Source organism: Phascolarctos cinereus, unplaced genomic scaffold (assembly GCF_003287225.1).
Source record: "Phascolarctos cinereus isolate Bilbo 61053 unplaced genomic scaffold, phaCin_HiC Scaffold_4;HRSCAF=312, whole genome shotgun sequence".
Classification (NCBI taxonomy): Eukaryota; Metazoa; Chordata; class Mammalia; order Diprotodontia; family Phascolarctidae; genus Phascolarctos; species Phascolarctos cinereus.
In genome coordinates this window covers 149,377,304-149,396,007 of record NW_027555847.1, presented here as the reverse complement: position 1 = coordinate 149,396,007, position 18,704 = coordinate 149,377,304, and the positions used below count along the sequence as shown (strand labels likewise).

The window sequence follows — 18,704 nt, the reverse complement described above, 5'->3', positions numbered from 1 at the left end:
TAATATTGCAGAGCAAAAATGGTGCTTCATCAGATTTCATTAAATCTGAGTACATTTAAGCTTATGTGGGATGGTGTGCAGACAGAGCTGAAAAGATATGTGCTTTTCCCCTAAGTACATATGTCTTCACATCATAGATTAACCCTTTGTAATTCCTTTTATTTACTAAGTGCCACATATTCTATTCTTATAGAGAAATAAAAATCATGCCAAATTATCCCTACATACTTTCTAGCAGAAGATCAAACACTACCACTCAAAAAAGAAATTTAATATATAAAGAGAAAAGTACACCCAGCTAGAGTAGGAGGTGCATTGAAAATTCCAGTGTTACAAGAGTAAGTATATGACACACTAGAAATAATGACGTTTTAAGGCACAAATGGCACAATTAACAACAACCTCAATAAACTCACAAGTTCATTTTAATTAGGCCCCAGCGTGTTGTAGACTAACCTAGATTTATTTCAGTTTCTTCATTCTTTTCTTCCAAAACAGTCTGACTCCATGATTTGCATTCCACTTTCTGTTTGTGTACAAACACCCCAAATTTCCTACTAGGTCCATAACTATAACACATGCTGCTCCAATAACCTGTTACTCAACTGAGACATTTCTCAAATAAAATTGGGAGGGGGAGGATTAAATTAGCTTCATTTAAACAGATAATCCACAGACAATAAGTTCGACAGAAATACTGTTAGGTATCAAAGAATTGTACACTTAGACAAAACAAACTGCCACTTCATGTACAACTAAAACACTGGAAAATGAGGTAAATGTTTGCGTATGTATGTATAGATGTATGCATGTGTATATATATGTATGTATTTATATGTATAAGTACTGAGAGAAATGTGTGAAGTCATAAAGACAATTACATCTCATTATTTATTCCTGTTTTCATCTATTTTTTAATGCAACAGTCAACATGAAAATAACCTACATGCATACTTTGGTAAATATGCAATCAATTACCCAGAAAAATACTCTAGAAATTATATCCCTCCCCAAAAAACCCTGAAAATTAAAAAAATAAAATAAAATCAGAAAAAGCAGCCACTATGGCCCAGTCCACACAGGTTCTACATTTTAGTGGTTCAACAAAGAATGAACCCAAAGTTCAAAGCAATCCAGTAACCTCCCATATGTGCAATCACAAATCAATAGCTGACATTATTATAGTAGGCTCACATCCCTTCTGATCCATGTGACATTTGGTAACAAATATCTAAACAGCACCAATACCCACATAGTCAAACATACTACTTATCTATAGACATATTTTTAAAACTCCAACCTTAACAACTTACTTTATTGAAATAATGCTAATAGGCAACTGTAGTTTGGAGTTAGGTAATGAAAACTAATTGGGAAATGTATTCATCTCCCACTATTTCTCACTGGAGCGTAAAAGACATACAACAAATGTTATTCATGACTCTACATGATTCGCTTGGATTCATCCCCTTCTTTCTAAGGGGCACTTCAGAGGAAATAAAGGTTACTCTTTTCCATTTATATCTTCTAATTGACTACTAGTATTTCCTTGTGGTCAGAGGGACAGAAAATAGAGTTAGAAACAGCCTATTAAAAACGAGCTACAATCAGGCTCCTGCTCCACTGCTGTCAGCAACGATCAGAGAGTTCTGATTTCCTTGTTAAAAGACAGAGGCATAATTGAAGCAGTATCTTCACTTCAGATTGATTATTCTGCAACCCTTATCCACATCTTCACTCAGCAATTTGAATTTTAATGAAAGTAAATGGAATAATTAGCATTTCAAAGTATGTTTGATACACCGAATAAAAAAAGGAAAAGACTTTTGTGTATAATCTATATACAAAAGAAAAAGTAATGGGGAGGGGACAGAATAAGGAAAGTACACTTGTTGTGTCTTCATTAGAATAACTTAAAAAACTGCTAGCATCAGCTGCATAATCATAAATGTGAATAATGTACTATTAAGTTATAACTCCTCATCTTAGTCTTAGCATCTTCAGTAGTTTGAACACTCAGAGTTGTCTTTTGCCTCTATCCCCAGTGCTAAGCACAGTGCCTGGCACAGAGCAGCAGCTTAATAAATTTTTACTGATTGACTGCTTTCACTTTTTCTGGAGGCCTATCCAAGCCACAGAATCTTAAAGGATTTTTATGTGACACTAAAACCAATGTTTAAAGTAAGTATTTCAGTAACTCAGTGAATAATTTATCAAACAGGTGGAGACATTTTCCCTTATCTTGGGGGAGGGGGAGAGTGTTACAAAAGCTAAATACTTATTTGAGAAATTCACCAAAAGTGAAACAATGCCTTTAAAGTTTTATATTATATATATATATATATATATATATATATATATATATATATATATATATATAATATATATTACTTTATATTGTATACATATATATTAATATATATTACTTTAAAGGCCCTGTATATCTCTCTGCATATGTCAGTTTAACAAGATTATAATCCATACTCTTCTGTATATTGGTTACAGAAGCTAATTTCACATGAAGTAAAAGTTCCTAAGAGTAGGGATCTGTTCTTGGGGGAGGAAAAGTATAAAAATATACATTTACTCTATTCACTTCATTGGTGAGAATGTGATCAAAAATTTCTGGTATAGCAATCAAATTTATGAGGTTTAAGTCAAACTACTTAATTTCACTTTACTGTCCACCACTTTTGCCCATCTAATGGAACCAAATTGAAAATGAGAGCTAATTACAAACACTATTAGAGCTAAAACAGAAAGACCACATACCCCAATGATTGCGTTCAGTTCTGCCATGGTCACTTGCTTGGCACGTTCCACAGCCTGCACCACTTGTTGCTGGTGCTATAAATGAAGATCAGAAACAGAATAAAATTATTTGTTTTCTAGTCAGTCAAGTACAGCTTTTTTTCCTATGATGTTTTCTAACTTAAATCACATGCAGGGCTCAAAATGAGGAGTCCCCTGGTTTCCAAAGTATGCACACAGGGAGGGGTGTGTTTATGTATGTAAATGTCTATGTGTCCACAAAGTTGAAAAGAAAAACATTCTCAGTATTTCTCTTTATAGTATGTTCTTCCTTTCCCCCAAAACCAGTTAATCTGTTACATATTAATAGAAGCTAATAATCAGATGTGTTTTGGACAAGTATGTGGTCTACACAAAAACAAAAAAGACTGCCCGCCTTCTCTCAAAAAATCAGGATGCTAATTCCATTAAAAAAAAAACTTTTCAGAAAAGAATGTTTTCTAGAAGTACTTCTGAGGAGAGATGTCCTCAATGTCTAAGAGTAGATATTGGATGGATGCACAGAAATGAAGTCACATTGCTTCTGAAAAGGATCATTTGATTACCATCCAGTTTTTCATATTTAAAAGAGACATGTATGATTTGTGACAGTGTAGCTTATATATTTTAGAGTAGAGTCATGTTTTATTTAAATATAGTTTTAAAAGTTAAAAATCTATAAGTACGAGAATGGGTTTTTTTATTAAAAAAAACTAACAAAAACTTTCTAAAGGGTATTAGTACTATGTAGCGCAGATAAATTCCTTTGTCCTTGATCTTGGACAAAGGAGAAAAAATTATAAACTACTTTGAGCAAGGACTCAAGTTAAAATTTTTGTAAATATGGCATAGAGGTGGCAAAATTTAGTGGTATGAAAGTCTGTGCATAGCGAGGGAAGTAGTTGCATATGTATATATAGTTATGTTTCATCAACAATTGCTCTAAAATATAAAACACATTTTCAAATTAATATGTACAATAAAATATTACCTTTTAAGTATATATAAAGTGTCACTTGGAATAAGGTATATATGGAGCCCATTCAAGGAAGTTTAATAAAGGACTGTGTCAACTTAGAGTTTAACCTATACTGTGATCTCATACTATGAATTCCAAGAACAGAAGAGCAAGGTTCCATTTTATTCTCTAACAGAAGTCCTAACTATAGTTTAACATACTATCATCATCGTGAGAAGGTGGTCATTTTCTGGCTAACAGGAAAGCTACAAAGAATTCTGGGATGAAACTCTCTCTTCTTAGAAATTAATCAGGCAAGTATCCAACTTCAATTATTTATTTCAAGTTGAATAGCTACTATATATACTTAAATCTGGACAACGTACATAATCCATCAATTATCCTGGTATAGATGACATTCTCCCTTTAGATTCCTGCCCATAACTCCACTAAATTTTACAATACATATTCATTCAGCTTAGGTAAAGAGACCACCATCCCTACTTCTCCTTCCTAAGAGAAAGGCAAATGCACATCCACAACTACTAGATGGAAACACAAAGTTCCAGTATGAGTTCTTCAACTTTAATATCTGTGTTTTCACCAGCATACTCTCTGGAGCTCACAGATTGGACTAGCTCCCTTGCCCAAGTACCACTTAATGGTTATTTTTTGGGCCCTCCAGGCTCAGAGTGAATATAAATGGTAACTGTTTCCCGCTTTGGTCAACAACCCTCTGAGGGTCTTCTCCTCCCAGTTTGATTTTTTTTTTATTAAAGGGGCCATTCCTAGACTCACTTCCTTTATTCACTGAATGGGCATTGTCTCACTCAAAGTGAGAGCCTGAAAAGACTTTAGATTAAAAGGGCTAAGGTCTCCCACACATCCTGAGCCTTCTCCAGCCTTCCTGATGAATATTTGGCCACTGGACACAGATGGCTCTAGAGGAGAAAGTGAGGCTGGTGACCTCACTCAAATCAAAGTCAATTGCAAGCCATGTCACCTTCTCCCTGATGTGACCAGGACAAACAGAACAACCTCAATTTGTAAAGGTCACAAGCCCCACCTTATTAGACAGCTCCATGAATTGCTAGGGTCAAAAACTGTTAATCACCTGATGGTCAACTTTCTGGTGATAAAGGCTCTCCAAACTTAGTAAGCCATTACTAAGTCCATAGTCAAAGTATCACCAGTTTTACAGGACTACCAGTGTTTAAGCCGCCTTAGCATAGCCTTCAAGTTGTCAATTTAAAATCTTAATCTTGAATCTTTTTGATCCATGTATCTTAACCTAGGAATTTTCCCTTCAAATCAAGGTCTTAAGAAAGCAACTCTGAAGACTAATACAACTGACCATAGCTTCTTTACTTTCCACCATTCTCCTATTTCCTAATGAAACCTGTGCTAACACAGAGCAAGGTAAGATGTGTTTCTCCTGAGGGGAAAAACACCACACCATTAAAACAGCTAAGAAACAGAAGATAGGGTAAGGAGATAGTCATATAAACTATAGGGGGCAGTACTGCTGAAGAATTCAACTGCCTTGAAACAAGAAATGACCACTGAAGACATTTGGAGCTAAAAACTAAAAAAGATCCAACCTATTTTTTTTAATACCATTTTACAATACCACTCCTATTTTATACCAAAGGTGATTTGAGACATCGGTATTATAAACAGCATTAAAACACATCAATAGAGAGACCGCCTCTGCCATGAAGCACACAAAGAGAACTCTATGGGTTCTGCTTCTCAAAACCAATGCCTCAGCCTACTTAGATTTCACTCTGGTATGGTAACATAGGAAGAAGAGAGGGATAAACCATAAAGTGGCACTCAAGCTACTAAAAGAAGTTTGCAAGAGATCAAACTAACAATGGAAGTCTTAAGTTCAGCTTCCTGCTGAAGGCAATGACCTATAGGCTAATGTAATATAACCCAAACTGGGCCTGTGGTTGAAAATTTCCTTCCTCATTGGCTATTTACAACTACTATTCACTGAATATATAGTATCATTGTACTCCAGAGTTGAAAGGGATCTCAGAAGTAATCTAGTTCAATCTTTACCCAAAACATCAATCTTTCTACAACCGGTGTTTTACTATAAACACTCATCTGTAAAATTTGCTGTGCCACTGGAGTTTTGAATGTAAGCTCTCAAGTGGAGAATATGTCTTCTTTATATTCTAAACAGGAGAGAAAACACACTTAAGAGTGATCACTCAGATACACAATAACATTCCACCAAAGACTACAGAGTTGTGAGGGGTAAAGAATAAAAATTACAACTCAAAACAAGAAGAAAAGAAACATAAGCTCATAGCAGATGGGGAAAAAAACTGTAGCTAAAAAGAACTTTAAAAAGGCTTACATAAATTTATACATGAAAATATCTTCCCCACCATTTTCTTTTCGTGGATTGCCCACAGTCAATTGAGCTTCTTTTCAAGATAAAAAAAAAATTCTCTAATGCAGAATTAGCAATTTCTTTTTTGCTTTTCCTTAAAACTAAGATTATTTCCTAATACATCAGTAGGTCCTTTTATGTTTATTCCTCCTTCTCCAAATGTTTCTCTCCTTCCACTTTGCCACATGCCCTATTTCCTCTCTGATGGCCTCCATTATCCAGTTTACCAGGCTGATGGCCTATTCAAAGAGCAGTCTCTGAAGCACAGGGTATTAGACACCATTCCTTACTACTCAGTTGCTCAGTCACATATGAACTCTTATTTACACTTCTACCAAGCATAACAGAGGGAAAACACAGTTGAGGGATGATAGCCACAGTCCAAACAAGGCCAGGGTAAAAAGGGTGACCTCTGAAAGGAACTTCTGAGAGAATCAAACATGCCCATTTATTGTTTTGTTTTTTCTCCCTGAATGAGATCATGAAACATACATTCTCCAGCATAAAGGAATTAGAAATGTAAGGCTAAGTGGCCAATAAAGTGATAGCCTAATGCAATTCAACAAACACTTAAAAGCTCCTACTATATGCCATCACTGTGCTAGGAGCTTGTATTCCACTGCTATAAGAAGTAATAAGTAAACAAAAGAGAGAGAGAGTTTAGGATTTGTTTCCTTTCCTCCCTCAATTCCTCCATCATTACTGCAGGGCAACTGAGGTTTAGGTTTTTCTCTACAAGCGTAGTATGGTGAAAAGTTCTCTAAGTTAAAAGAATCATGCACTGAACAAAACCGTAAAATTCAGTAATTTTTAAGCACCTATTAAGTACAAATTGTGGTATGCACTGGTGACACTGGTGCTTGCCTTCAAGCAACTTACAATCTAACGGGGGCATAAGACGTGTAGAAATAAGTATAATACAAAAAGGGGTCTAAATAGAGTATCCTTAGAAATAAATGAGAAGGGAAGAGATAACTTTGAGCTAAGAAACTGAGAGAAGACTCAGTGGAGGAAGTAGTATTGGAGCTAGACCTTGAAGGATCTCAATAAACAATGATGTAGACAGAATGCATCCCATGTATGGCAGATATCAAGCAGAAAAGGAAAAAAGAAACTGCTTAACAACTAGGCATATAGTTTAGTTGCAATGTGAAATTTATGAAAGAGTTGAATAAAAACAGCTAGAAAAGGTAAGTTGGAGTAAATTAAGGGGAGGAGACAAGAGGGGAAGGAGCTTCACTGCCCAACCTGAACTGGCCAGTTGGGTCCCCAGCTCGGACTACTCACAGGTTGTTGTTTATCTTTTGTTCTTGAAGAGGACCATGACATGCAAGTGAACTGGATTACAGTGAGGGAGGACTGTGCAAAGTCGCCAGCCTCACTTTCTCCTCCAGAGCCATCTGAGTCCAGTGGCAACATACAAATCAGGATGATTGGAGATGCTTCCCTCCCCATCAGAAAATACATATATAGAAAGGAAGACTACCTTTTGAAAACTTGGTTTTTATCCAAACTATGAGGAAATTTCATAAATGTGGACATAGTTCCAGGGCAACCATATGTGAGATATGCCTTCAATTCCTTTATAAGCCCCCTGTATGACCTAGCACATGGCCAAGCATACGCAGTAAGTATTCAAAGAGCCTTGTTGATTGATTTCTACCTACTCAGTCTTAATTTGCCAAAGGGAGCCACAAATCTTCATTCTCTCCCCATGATCTCTTCAAAAGTGAAATAACCTTAAATACACCAACTGCCAGATCAGTCAATTTCAAAATAAGCAGAATCTCTTAACAGCCTATAGCAGGGGTGGGGAACCTCAGGCCATATGTGGCCTTCTAGGTCCTTGGGTATAGCCTTTTGACTGAGTCCAAGTTTTACAAAACAAATCCTTTTATTAAGGGGATTTGTTCTATGAAGTTTGGATTCAAAGGGTTGCACTTGAAGACCTAGAGGGCCAAATGTGGCCTCAAGGCCACAGGTTCCCCACCCCTGGCCTATACCATGTACCTGTTGACTACAAAAGACACAAGCTACCATCTATGCCTCTGGCATAAAGATTACCAGCATACCCCATAAAGCAGCATTACCTCTTCTCTGAGATAACCAGAAGACTGGGAAACAGTGCATAGTAAGAACTTAATAAACATCTGGTGATTGGTTGATTTGACCACTCAGAAATCTTTTGACTGCTACAGCTGGTCACCACACAGCTCAGCACCAAACATTCAAGTTAAAGCAAAAAGTCTCATTAATGTATCAATTCAATGATAGTAAAAGGACATATAGCCTTATAGGGAGGGTAGGAAACTGTTTAAGACTAGTTGTTAATCTAAAGGTTGTTGGCACAAATTAGATTCCAAAACTTTCTTGAAAAAAAAAGTTGTTGATGGAAAGAAGCAGCAAACCCATGGAAGGACCCATTCTCATGTGCACATTTAAAAACTACTCAAGTGTATGGACAAAATATGACACACACAGCACTGCCTATAAAATGTCTAACACTTATGTGCTATGTGCTCCTTAACAGAGGTCCTTAATAAACATCATATGAATATCACTGGTGTTGGTGACAATACACTTATCAAGGGGGATCACTAGTGATTTCAACCAAAATCTCCTTTATCAAAATGTGTTGCCAGAAGCCATTGATTCCTTATAACAAATTCCTTAACAAGCAATAAGAGTAGACTTAACCTAATGCTATTCAGAGGCCACTGTGCTGCTAAAAGTGCATGGAACCACTGTACTTGTTCATTTTCCCCCTAAGGCACAATGTGAAAGTGACTGATCACATTTTTCAGCTTCCATTTTGCAATTACACTATACATGGCAAAGTATAGTTCAGAGCAATTTGATACTGTATTAACCTAGATTTTCAAATAAATAGTGTTTTAGGAGGCAATGGTATTTCGTAAACCACAAAAAATCCATCATCCATTATGGGAGGAAACAAATTTATGATATTGAAAACAAAAAGCCCCATATCTTTCAAGTATCTGCACTAACAAACAAATAAATAAATAGATAGTCAATATAAATATATATATACATATATATATGTATACATATATCTTGCCTCAAAACGATCTCTTTAAGTAGGTATTAACCCCATTTTACAGGTGAAGAAACTGAGACTCATTAAGGTTAAATGACTTGCTCATGGTCACACAGCTAGAGGCAAAGCAGGAACCTAGTTAAAGATGACTCAAGTCCAGTATTCCATCCACCATGCCACTTTCTTTCAACACACTACCATACTACTAAATACATATAACCAGTTAAATACTATACAGTTAACTACTTTTTCCCCCATGTTTTCAAAACAGGAATGGCCAGATTACCAACTTGAAGAATTCTAGAAAGAGACACGATACTTGTTAGGAAAAAAAAAATGATGCCATACTAAAAGCCATTATCTCTAATCAAGACTAAATCTGCACATTTGATAAGACTGGCTTGGACTTTTTTTCCCCTTCTCACCTTGTCTTTCTACCTTCAGAACATCTCTTATGTACATCCTCTTCTCTACCCTCATACAACTGCCATTCTAGCAAAGGCTCTCATCCCCTCACACCTGGATTACTGAAATAGCCTTCTGGTTGGTCACCTGATATCAAACCACTCTCCACTTCCCTCCAACCTCCCCTCACCCCCAATTAACTCCAGTGGCTCCCTATTGCCTCCTGGATCAAATATAAAATCCTCTGTTTGGCTTCTGAAGCCCTTCACAAACTAGTTCCTTCTTATCTTTCTGGTGTTCTTCCACCTTACTCCCTTTTTCCAGGTACTCTGCCATCTAGTTACATTTGCCTATCTGTGGTTCCTCCCACTAAACACTACATCTCCCTACTCCATGCCTTATCACTGGCTGGCCCCTATACCTGGAATGCTTTCCATATTCATCTCATTCTAATAAAATTCTATTGTGCCATAAGAAATAATTAGGAAGAAGGTTTCAGAGAAACCTGAGAAGACTTGTATGAACTGATGCAGAATGAAGTAAGCAGAACCAGAAGAACAAGAACAGTGTAAAGATAATTTTGATAGACTTAAGAACCTCTAATCTATAGCTACAATTCCGGAGGATGAATGATGAAGCATGGCTTTACTTTTTTAAACACAGCCAATATGTGAATTTGTTTTGCTTGATCATATTTGTGTGTTTGTGTGTGTGTCTTTTGTTTCTCAATGATGGAAGTGAAAGGGCGAGAAAACAGATATCTGCTCATTAAAGAAATATCAAAAATCTCACAAAGACATCAATGCAAATAACTATAATATGCAGCATTATGAGATTGTTTCCTAAATCTCTAATGTACTATGGCTAACCAAGATTCAGAGTGAATTTTTACAGCATTGGCCTGAAATGCAGAGACATTACAGAATCTCAAAACCACTTTCTGTCATTTGTCAATTCTGACCTGTATTATTCAATTACATAGAGATAGAGAGTGCTACACTTGGTGTCAGAAAGACCTGGGTTCATATTGCGCCTGCCAACAATTACTCACAATGCAACTATAGACAAGTCACATTAACCTCTATGAAACTCAATTTCCTCATAAGTAAACCTCACACAATTGTTAAGAGGCTTTAATGAGAGTTTAGATAAAATGCTTGGCAAACTTTAAAGTGTCAAATAAATGCTTGTTGACTGTTTCCTTGTTAGTTTCAGCTTTCCAGATTTCTCTGTGGCTAGAAATAACTTAGAGGAAAATCTATTTCCTGGGAGGAACAATGGTATCCATGCAGGGGTTTCCACAAGTCTTAGTACAATTTTAAACTCTAACAGCTTTAAAGCTTTTGTTCATTCATTTCAGTTGTGCCCGACTCTTCATGACCTCACTTGGGATTTTCTTGGCAAAGATACATAAGTGGTTTGCCCTTTCCTTATCCAGCTCATTTTATAAATGAGGAAACTGAGGCAAACAAAGGTAAGCGACTTGCCCAAAGTCACACAGATAGTTGTGTCTAAGGGCAGATTTGTACTTAGGAATCTGAGTCTTCTATCTACTGTGCCACCCAAGACTCTTGGAACCTGCACATTCAAATACCTGTTTTTTTCCAAGCCACACTGGATTTGTTATAGTGTTTTCTAAATATCCAGAAGGTTGGCTAATATTCCCAATGGGACAAAGGCATGATCTTTTTATTGACAGCATAGTCTGCTTGCGCTACACACATACAAATTGGAGGTGCTTAAAGGTCACTCATCAGTAAATACTGCCAAATGGCCTGTATCAGAAGGTTTCTAGATGGGTCTCCTGGCCTCATAAAACAAACAAACAAACAAACAAACAAAAATCCTTTACCCACATGTATAAATAGTATAAATATTTAATAATACAGCTAAATTCCATTAAGCTACCACTTACTTTGATAAGAACAAGCTAATAATGGGTTACTTGATACAAATCAATTATTTTTCCAATGTAGTTTGTGTATTAAAAAAAAGAGTTGTTTTCAAGCTTACTGTTCCTTGTGAGGTAGGTACTATCAGTTTAAAATTGTGGATTCCAGTGTTCTTTAAGTCTAGTTCCTGGTTATTACTGTGAGTGAATTAGCAGTGGTTGAGAGAGCAGGAAGCAGAGTCTGCCAAATCATTTTCTAGTTCATAACTAGGTGGACCTTCAAGATATATGTTTTTGTTTCCATTTGGAATAGTTAAGAACAGAGGTGTCAAAAAAATGGCCCACATCACTTCTGGGTGCAGCCCAAGCCAGATTAATATTTAACTGGGGAATATTTAAAACAAATAAAAAAGAATAAAGCAAAAGATAATATTATATTTTAAAACTAAGTCAATATGTGGCCCACAAGGATTCTTATGTACCATTTAGTGGACCTTTTTCTATTTGAGTTTGAGGATGTATGGCACAAGCAAGCCAGGTTCTCCCAAAGAGAGTTTAAAGGAAGGGTCAGTTCTAGGGTCCCCAAAGAAGACAGAATAGAACAGGGAAGGGTCCTTAACCTGAGATCGGTGAACTTTTAAAAATATATTTTTTCAATGTAATTGGTTTCCTTTGAAATCAATCCTATCTATTTTATTCTTTGTACTTAAAAACATTATTCTGAGAAGTTATCCATTAGTTTCCCCTGAATACCAAAAGGGTCCACGGCACAAAAGGAACCCCTGGCAAAGAGCTTTATTAGTTCTGAGGCCTCTCAACTTACTCCCTGTGGTTCTAAAACTCTGTTGTGAAATGGCCTTTATGTTAAGATTTTGATAACACTATCAATTCTCATTAGCAATTATAGTGAAAACCTATAATTCCAGTAAACCACTCCCCAGGAGAAGTTCAAGTTCTGCCAGGTACTTGTACTCCTCAGGTAGAGAAGTAACCATATCTCTAGCCATGGGTATAATAAAGGTGCCCAAGTTCTATCAGACTTTGAGTGTTGTGTCAGTAAGTAGGGTCACCTAATAATGGCACATCCACCAAAGAGCCCACATTAAGTATTAAAAGGCAAGTTAGTCTAGAGCAGAGCCTTTCAATCTGAGATCCATGAACCTTTTTTTTATATTTTGACAAATATAATTCAATATGTGTTTGTTTTGTGATCCTATGTATTTTTATCTTATGCACTTGAAACATTATTCTGAGAAGACATCCCCAGGCTTCACTAGACTGCTAAAGGGTTCCATGATACAAAAAAAGGCGAAGAATCCCTGATCTGGAGAAAGCATCCACAAAGCAATACTCCAGCCATTGTAATCCAAACAGTATAGAAGGAAGGACAATAATATGGATCAGACCAGAAGCTGAGTGGTTCCCAATGATGTCAAGAGAATGTAGACCTTTAAAAAGAAGCCTGAAACTAGAGAAGTTGCATTGAGGTCCAGAAAAAAAAAAAAGAGTAATCTCTTATGTGTTTAGGGGGTGTATTTTTGTTTGGGGACAAGAGGAGAAAGGAAGCTGAATTTTTTTCCCATGCCTTTGCTAGTGAATAAAGGATTAAATGAACTGAGTTAAGTGAGCTGGGAGTAAGAGGAGGAGTGAATTTCCTGTCTAGGCCCAGAATCCCATATGCCATACTGAAGTCCAGGAAAGCAGAAGCTCTACAATCATAGAAGGCTTCTCTGGGCAACCAATTATACAGCCATGAAACAATATATAAGAGCAAATCCAGAAGACTTTTTGGAAGAAGGATCTCAAGGGAAGAGGCCAATGACCTCTGTCTGGTAACGGACCAGAATGAGGTTCCTCTGCAACACTCTACCCTGTGTGTCTTCTTACAGGGCTTCACAGCAAAAATGCCATTTCAATCCCTAAGAGTTGATGTGCTACTACCAGCTAAGAGGGAAGGGATTAGGAGAGGAAAACCTTCTTCTCTTCTCTTTGTAAAAGATATAAGGTTTAGGAATCCTGGTATGAGATGAGTAGCAGGAGCTTTGATGTAGGCTGGTTGGGCTCAATCCTCTCACTGGAGGGGAGGGAAGGGAAGCAACAAGACGTCAGAGACAGGATTCAGCCACAGCAGCTGGATGTGGTTATTGAATTCACATAGTACAGTCACATAACACTCAACATCTTGTATCAACCCAAAAGTGCTTTCTTCCTTTCGTGTAACTGGAATATTTATACATGCATAAGAAATCTTTTGCCACAGATTTAGGATATCTTTGGACATGTGCCAACTTTTCTTTGTCCACCTCTCAGTATAAAACAATGTTAACTCTGACCTTTTCAGGCTATCTGGATTAAGCCTGCAGTTCGGGGTAGAGATGGTCTCTCCTAGAACAAATCTTTCCGATTCAGAATTAAGCTGAGATCCCAGGTGGTAGGGATACAAATGAACATAATGTCTTCTTGTACCTTTTTGTATTTACCATAGGCCAGTCTGTTTACTATCATTAAATCATGATAGACAGTTAGACTGAGTATGGAGCTTTACCTCTCTCTAGTCCCTGAAATCCTGGACTGGACCAATGGAATCTGGAACCTGAAAGAGGCACCACTGAGCACCGACCCAGGCAGAAAAAAGTTAGCAACCTATTGCTTCTTATGGCACCACAGAGTCTCCCCTCCTCCAAAACAAAACAATAATGGGCTGAGGAAGGAGAGGGAGGGTTATGGGTGTGTGTGTGCCTTTTAGAGAATTCTTTAATATCTTGGGGTTTTATTTTGAAAATAGTAGAAATTTCTAAGGTAAGATGGACAAAACTAGATTTTTTGAAACCCCTACCTTAATTATATCTTAACAAGGTTATTTTAAGCTACAAGGTCAAGGATCAGGGGTGGGGAACCCATTGCCTCAATACCACACGTGGCCTTCTAGGCCCTTGGATATGGCCTCTTGACCGAGTCCAAGCTTTACAGAACAAATCCTTTTAAGGGGATTTGTTCTGTGAAGTTTGGATTCAAAGGGCCATACTTGAGGACCTAGAGGGCCACATGTGGCCTCGAGGCTGAAGGTTCCCCATCCCTAGGTACTAAGGGGTAAAGGAAAGTAGATCTCTAAGAATCCTGAGAATCAAAACTCTCATCATGAACTGACAAAGAAAATTTTAAAAAATCTGGTATTCTAAAAGTCACTTATTTTAAAATATAAATACATACATACACACACACACACACACACACACACACACACGTTTAGCCATTGCCTCCAGAAAACATGAACTCTGCCACAGTTGCTATAGGGAAAACACACCACATACCTTAAAACGTAACATAAACATCAACTATGATTAAGATTATTTAGTGAAATGTAATAAATGAATATTATTCTTGCCATTAGTATATATTCACAGCCACATACACACACATAAAACAAAAGGCTTTTGTTCTACAGTTACAAAATCTATTTTTCTAAAGCACAGTCAAGTGATTAAAAAGACATTTATAGATTACCCAATATTGCTTTTTTTTTAAAGTATAAAAGGAAAATATGGCTAATTAATTCCTTATATTAAGCAGGAAATTATAGACAGAGCCATATTATTTCTTCATGTAGACATATGTCACATATGTATATGGCAGGGTACAAAGAGTTTTAAAAAACAGACATTACCAAAAAATGTATATTTGGTCACTTAGTTCCTTCCTGTAAATGAACTGCGCAAAGTATATGATGATTGAAAGAATATCCCTAAGATTAAAGAATCCATGGGTTAATAAGTTATGAAATCTCAGAAGACTAATATACATATTTACAGGATGACAAAAACTGGCAGGATTTTTTTTTCAATAATATTGTTATTGGTTTAATTTCTAAATGAAAACATTTTCAATAATTTATAATGGTGCACCTGCCGTTTAGCAGTTAAGAATATCACACAGAGGCTGTGTTAAAAGATCAGCTTAAGGGCCTTCAGCCCTGGCACTGAGTGAGGATAGCAGCCATGCAAGAGTGATTTTCCATGCCTCTGAAGAGACAGGAAATAGAATTCATCTTTCTCTAATAACCTGCCTCCTCCCCTCCTTCGAGATTATGGTCCATCTGGCCTCAGGGAAGAAGTGGGAGCATGATGCACACACAAAGCAGAGAAAAGAGAAACAAGGTAGAAAATGTTCAGACACCAACAGGAGAAACACCCTGATTTGAGAGAAGTAAAAATATGCATGATAACACAGGTTAAAAAAAGGGGGTGGGGAGAAGGAATCAAGTTGTTAAACTGATAGGACAGACATGAATCAAGAACTTTGCCTACAATATTTCCAAGCACACAATGAGAAAACAGACAACTACTTCAAAAATGTACCATTTCTCACTACCCAAGCTGCAGCAAAACGGGACGTCTCAGCACCTGCAGAGGCTCACTTCATCCTGAGGGCAACTTCATCAGCCAGTTAAAATCAGGCTTATTCTTCAGCTCCACCTAGGATATCTCTTACCTTGAAATACTCTTCATAAAAACAGCCTAGATAATCAAATGCTTTAAACAACAGATGGCTTCATCACTACCATCCTCCTATAACCCCAAAATGATCCTGGCCTGTAAAGCACCACAATTTGGGGGGTGGGGGGAAAATGAACTGTACAAATGATCAGTGTGTGTGTGTAGCCATAAAACCAACAAGAAAAGAAACTGAAAACCGTCTCTGAGCAAAGGAATAACTAACCCTTTGGCCATGCAAGGGAATCCTGTAAAACTTCAAGCCACATGACTTCTACCTGACTGATAGACTCTGACCTGATTCCCTAAGGACGTGTGGGGTTTTTCACTTTGGTCCTGGGCAAGGCTCTACCCTAGCCACATCTCTGCTGGTTCAGGCCCCTCCCCACTACCCTTACCTCAAGGTAGTGGAGCTCTTGAGAGGACAAGTGGTGTGACCTGGGTCAGACAGGGTGCATGCAGCCAGACACCGTGTAAGCTTCCTCAAAGACATGCAAATACACCCCCCTCCACACTTCCACACAGCAGTGCAGCAGCTAACAGGGTCACAAGCAAATCTTGAAGAGCTAATTGGGATATGCTTTCTGGTGGTTTTGTGACCACATGCAAAAACAAGTGACCCTGGAGCAGCTAGATGGCACAGTGAAGTCAGGAGGACCTGAGTTCAAATCTAGCCTCAGACCAAACACTTGACACTTACTAGCTGTGTGACTGTGGGCAAGTCACTTAACCTCAAGTGCCTTTAAAAAAAAAAAAAAGAAAGAAAGAATAAATGACCCAGGATATCCTTTTCATGTATGATTGAGGCTGATATCTGAACTTAGGATCACAAACAGGGTTAAAGGTTTGGATACAAGGTCACTCTTCGTTATGCTTCCTTATGATAGGACATTTTACTTGTCCAAAGTTCAATTTTATAGTCCCTATCAATGGGTAATCTTCTTTATAGACAATCCTGCCATAGTATTTAGTCCCACACATTAAATAGTATAGGTACCTGTGTACACATGCCCCCTCCCTCATAATCAGAAGAGATATGCAAATGAACACACCCATGCACTGGCTGGGAGCTCACGCCAAGGCACACGACTTCTAGCAGGCCAAAGGATGAACAGCTCTCTTGAAAAGCCATGATACCTAGGGGCAGCTAGGTGGGGCAGTGGATAGAGCACCGGCCCTGAAGTCAGGAGGACCTGTGTTCAAATCCAACCTCAGACCAAACTCTTGACCTTTACTAGCTGTGTGACCCTGGGCAAGTCACTTAACCCCAACTGCCTAAAGAAAAGAAAAGCAATGATACCCTACAGAACAAGCAAAGGGTAGGAGAAGACGCCTTGGTGCATTCTTGGCCCATGACACAAAGAGCTGAAGCCATTAATACCCAGAAAGGCTAATTTTACCAAATGAAGAGCTGAACAATGAGGAAACATAAGCAATGATAACTGCTACCCACACCCTCACTTTAGTCTCAAAACTACTAAGAGAGGGAAGGCAGGAAAGCAGGCCCTACATGCCAGAAACAGACTTTTATTGCGTACGACTGGCAACAAAGCACCTTCCTTAGTGCTGCCCAAGAGTAAATCCCACAGTAAAACATATCCTCAGATCCCTCTGACCTTCTAAGGGCTTCTGTAATGCACTGAAGTACCTGTCACACGGGGCAGCTAGGTGGTGCAATGGATAGTGCTCTGGAGGACCTGACTTCAAATCTGGCCTCAGACACTTGACATCTACTGGCTATATGTGACCCCGGACAAGTCACTTAACCCCAACTGCCTCACCAAAAAAACAAAACAAACAAAAAAATAAAGTACCTGTCACAAATGCATAATTTTTAGGAAACTGATACTTAGAGAAATAAGTTCATAATGAAACAATCTTCTATGGATTTTCCCAAATAAATAGAAACAGCCTTAGAAAAAATAAAGCAATAATTTTTAAAGCAGTTGGTCAAAAGGGGCATTACTTTGTTTACTATGCTAGGTGAAACATCTCCATATGATATTCCTTCTGCTACCTTTTAATAACCATTATCAGAACTATAGAAGAAACTCTGTCTTTCTAGTAATTTTTCAATCCACCCTATTAGATGCCATTTTGACAAACAGCCATGATTCTTAGCAACACTACATTGTACATGACAGCAAAACATTTTAACGACTGAATTTCGCTTAGCGCATTAGAACATTTTCCATTATATAAATGCATTTAAATTATGTTCCCCTGAATTTTAATAAGGTGGTAGAGTTGGAATAAGAGCAGTACCTTAGAAAAATGAAATACAGGCACCAAGAGATTCACGAAGCCCGAAAAACTCAGCTCCCAGCCCCTTCCTGCAATACAGTACTACTAAAATGGCAACTTTAGAGCTAGGGCCTGCCATGAACTGCCTTACCTCTTGGGACAGGAAGGGAATGACTTGGGCACAGATAGCATTCAGCCTCTTGACAATTTCTGCCTGCAGAAGAGAAGAGGGAAGGGAAAAAAGAACAGTTAGTTACAGTTTGCCTAAATGTTAACATGATAATATTAAGGCACAATTTACTATGCAATGGGACTGTAACTAGGGTGCTTTGCAAGGCAGGGAAGAGAAAAATCTCAGACAAAGAAGCTCTATTAACAACATGCAGTAGCAACAGTGCCACGTTAAGAGCACGGCGATTTATTAGCAAGTATTCATCTTAAAAAGCCAACCTGCAAGGATA

The 18,704-nt window shown here is 37.7% G+C and overlaps 1 protein-coding gene across 1 annotated transcript in view; it reads right to left on the bottom strand.

Annotated features, from left to right (window-relative positions):
• Positions 1-18,704, bottom strand: part of TLE4 (TLE family member 4, transcriptional corepressor) — a 159,062-nt gene that overhangs the window by 101,194 nt on the left and 39,164 nt on the right. Inside the window, 2 exon segments of the mRNA XM_020995568.2 lie at positions 2,773-2,847; positions 18,395-18,457. Of these exon segments, the coding sequence (XP_020851227.1) occupies positions 2,773-2,847; positions 18,395-18,457 (138 nt within the window).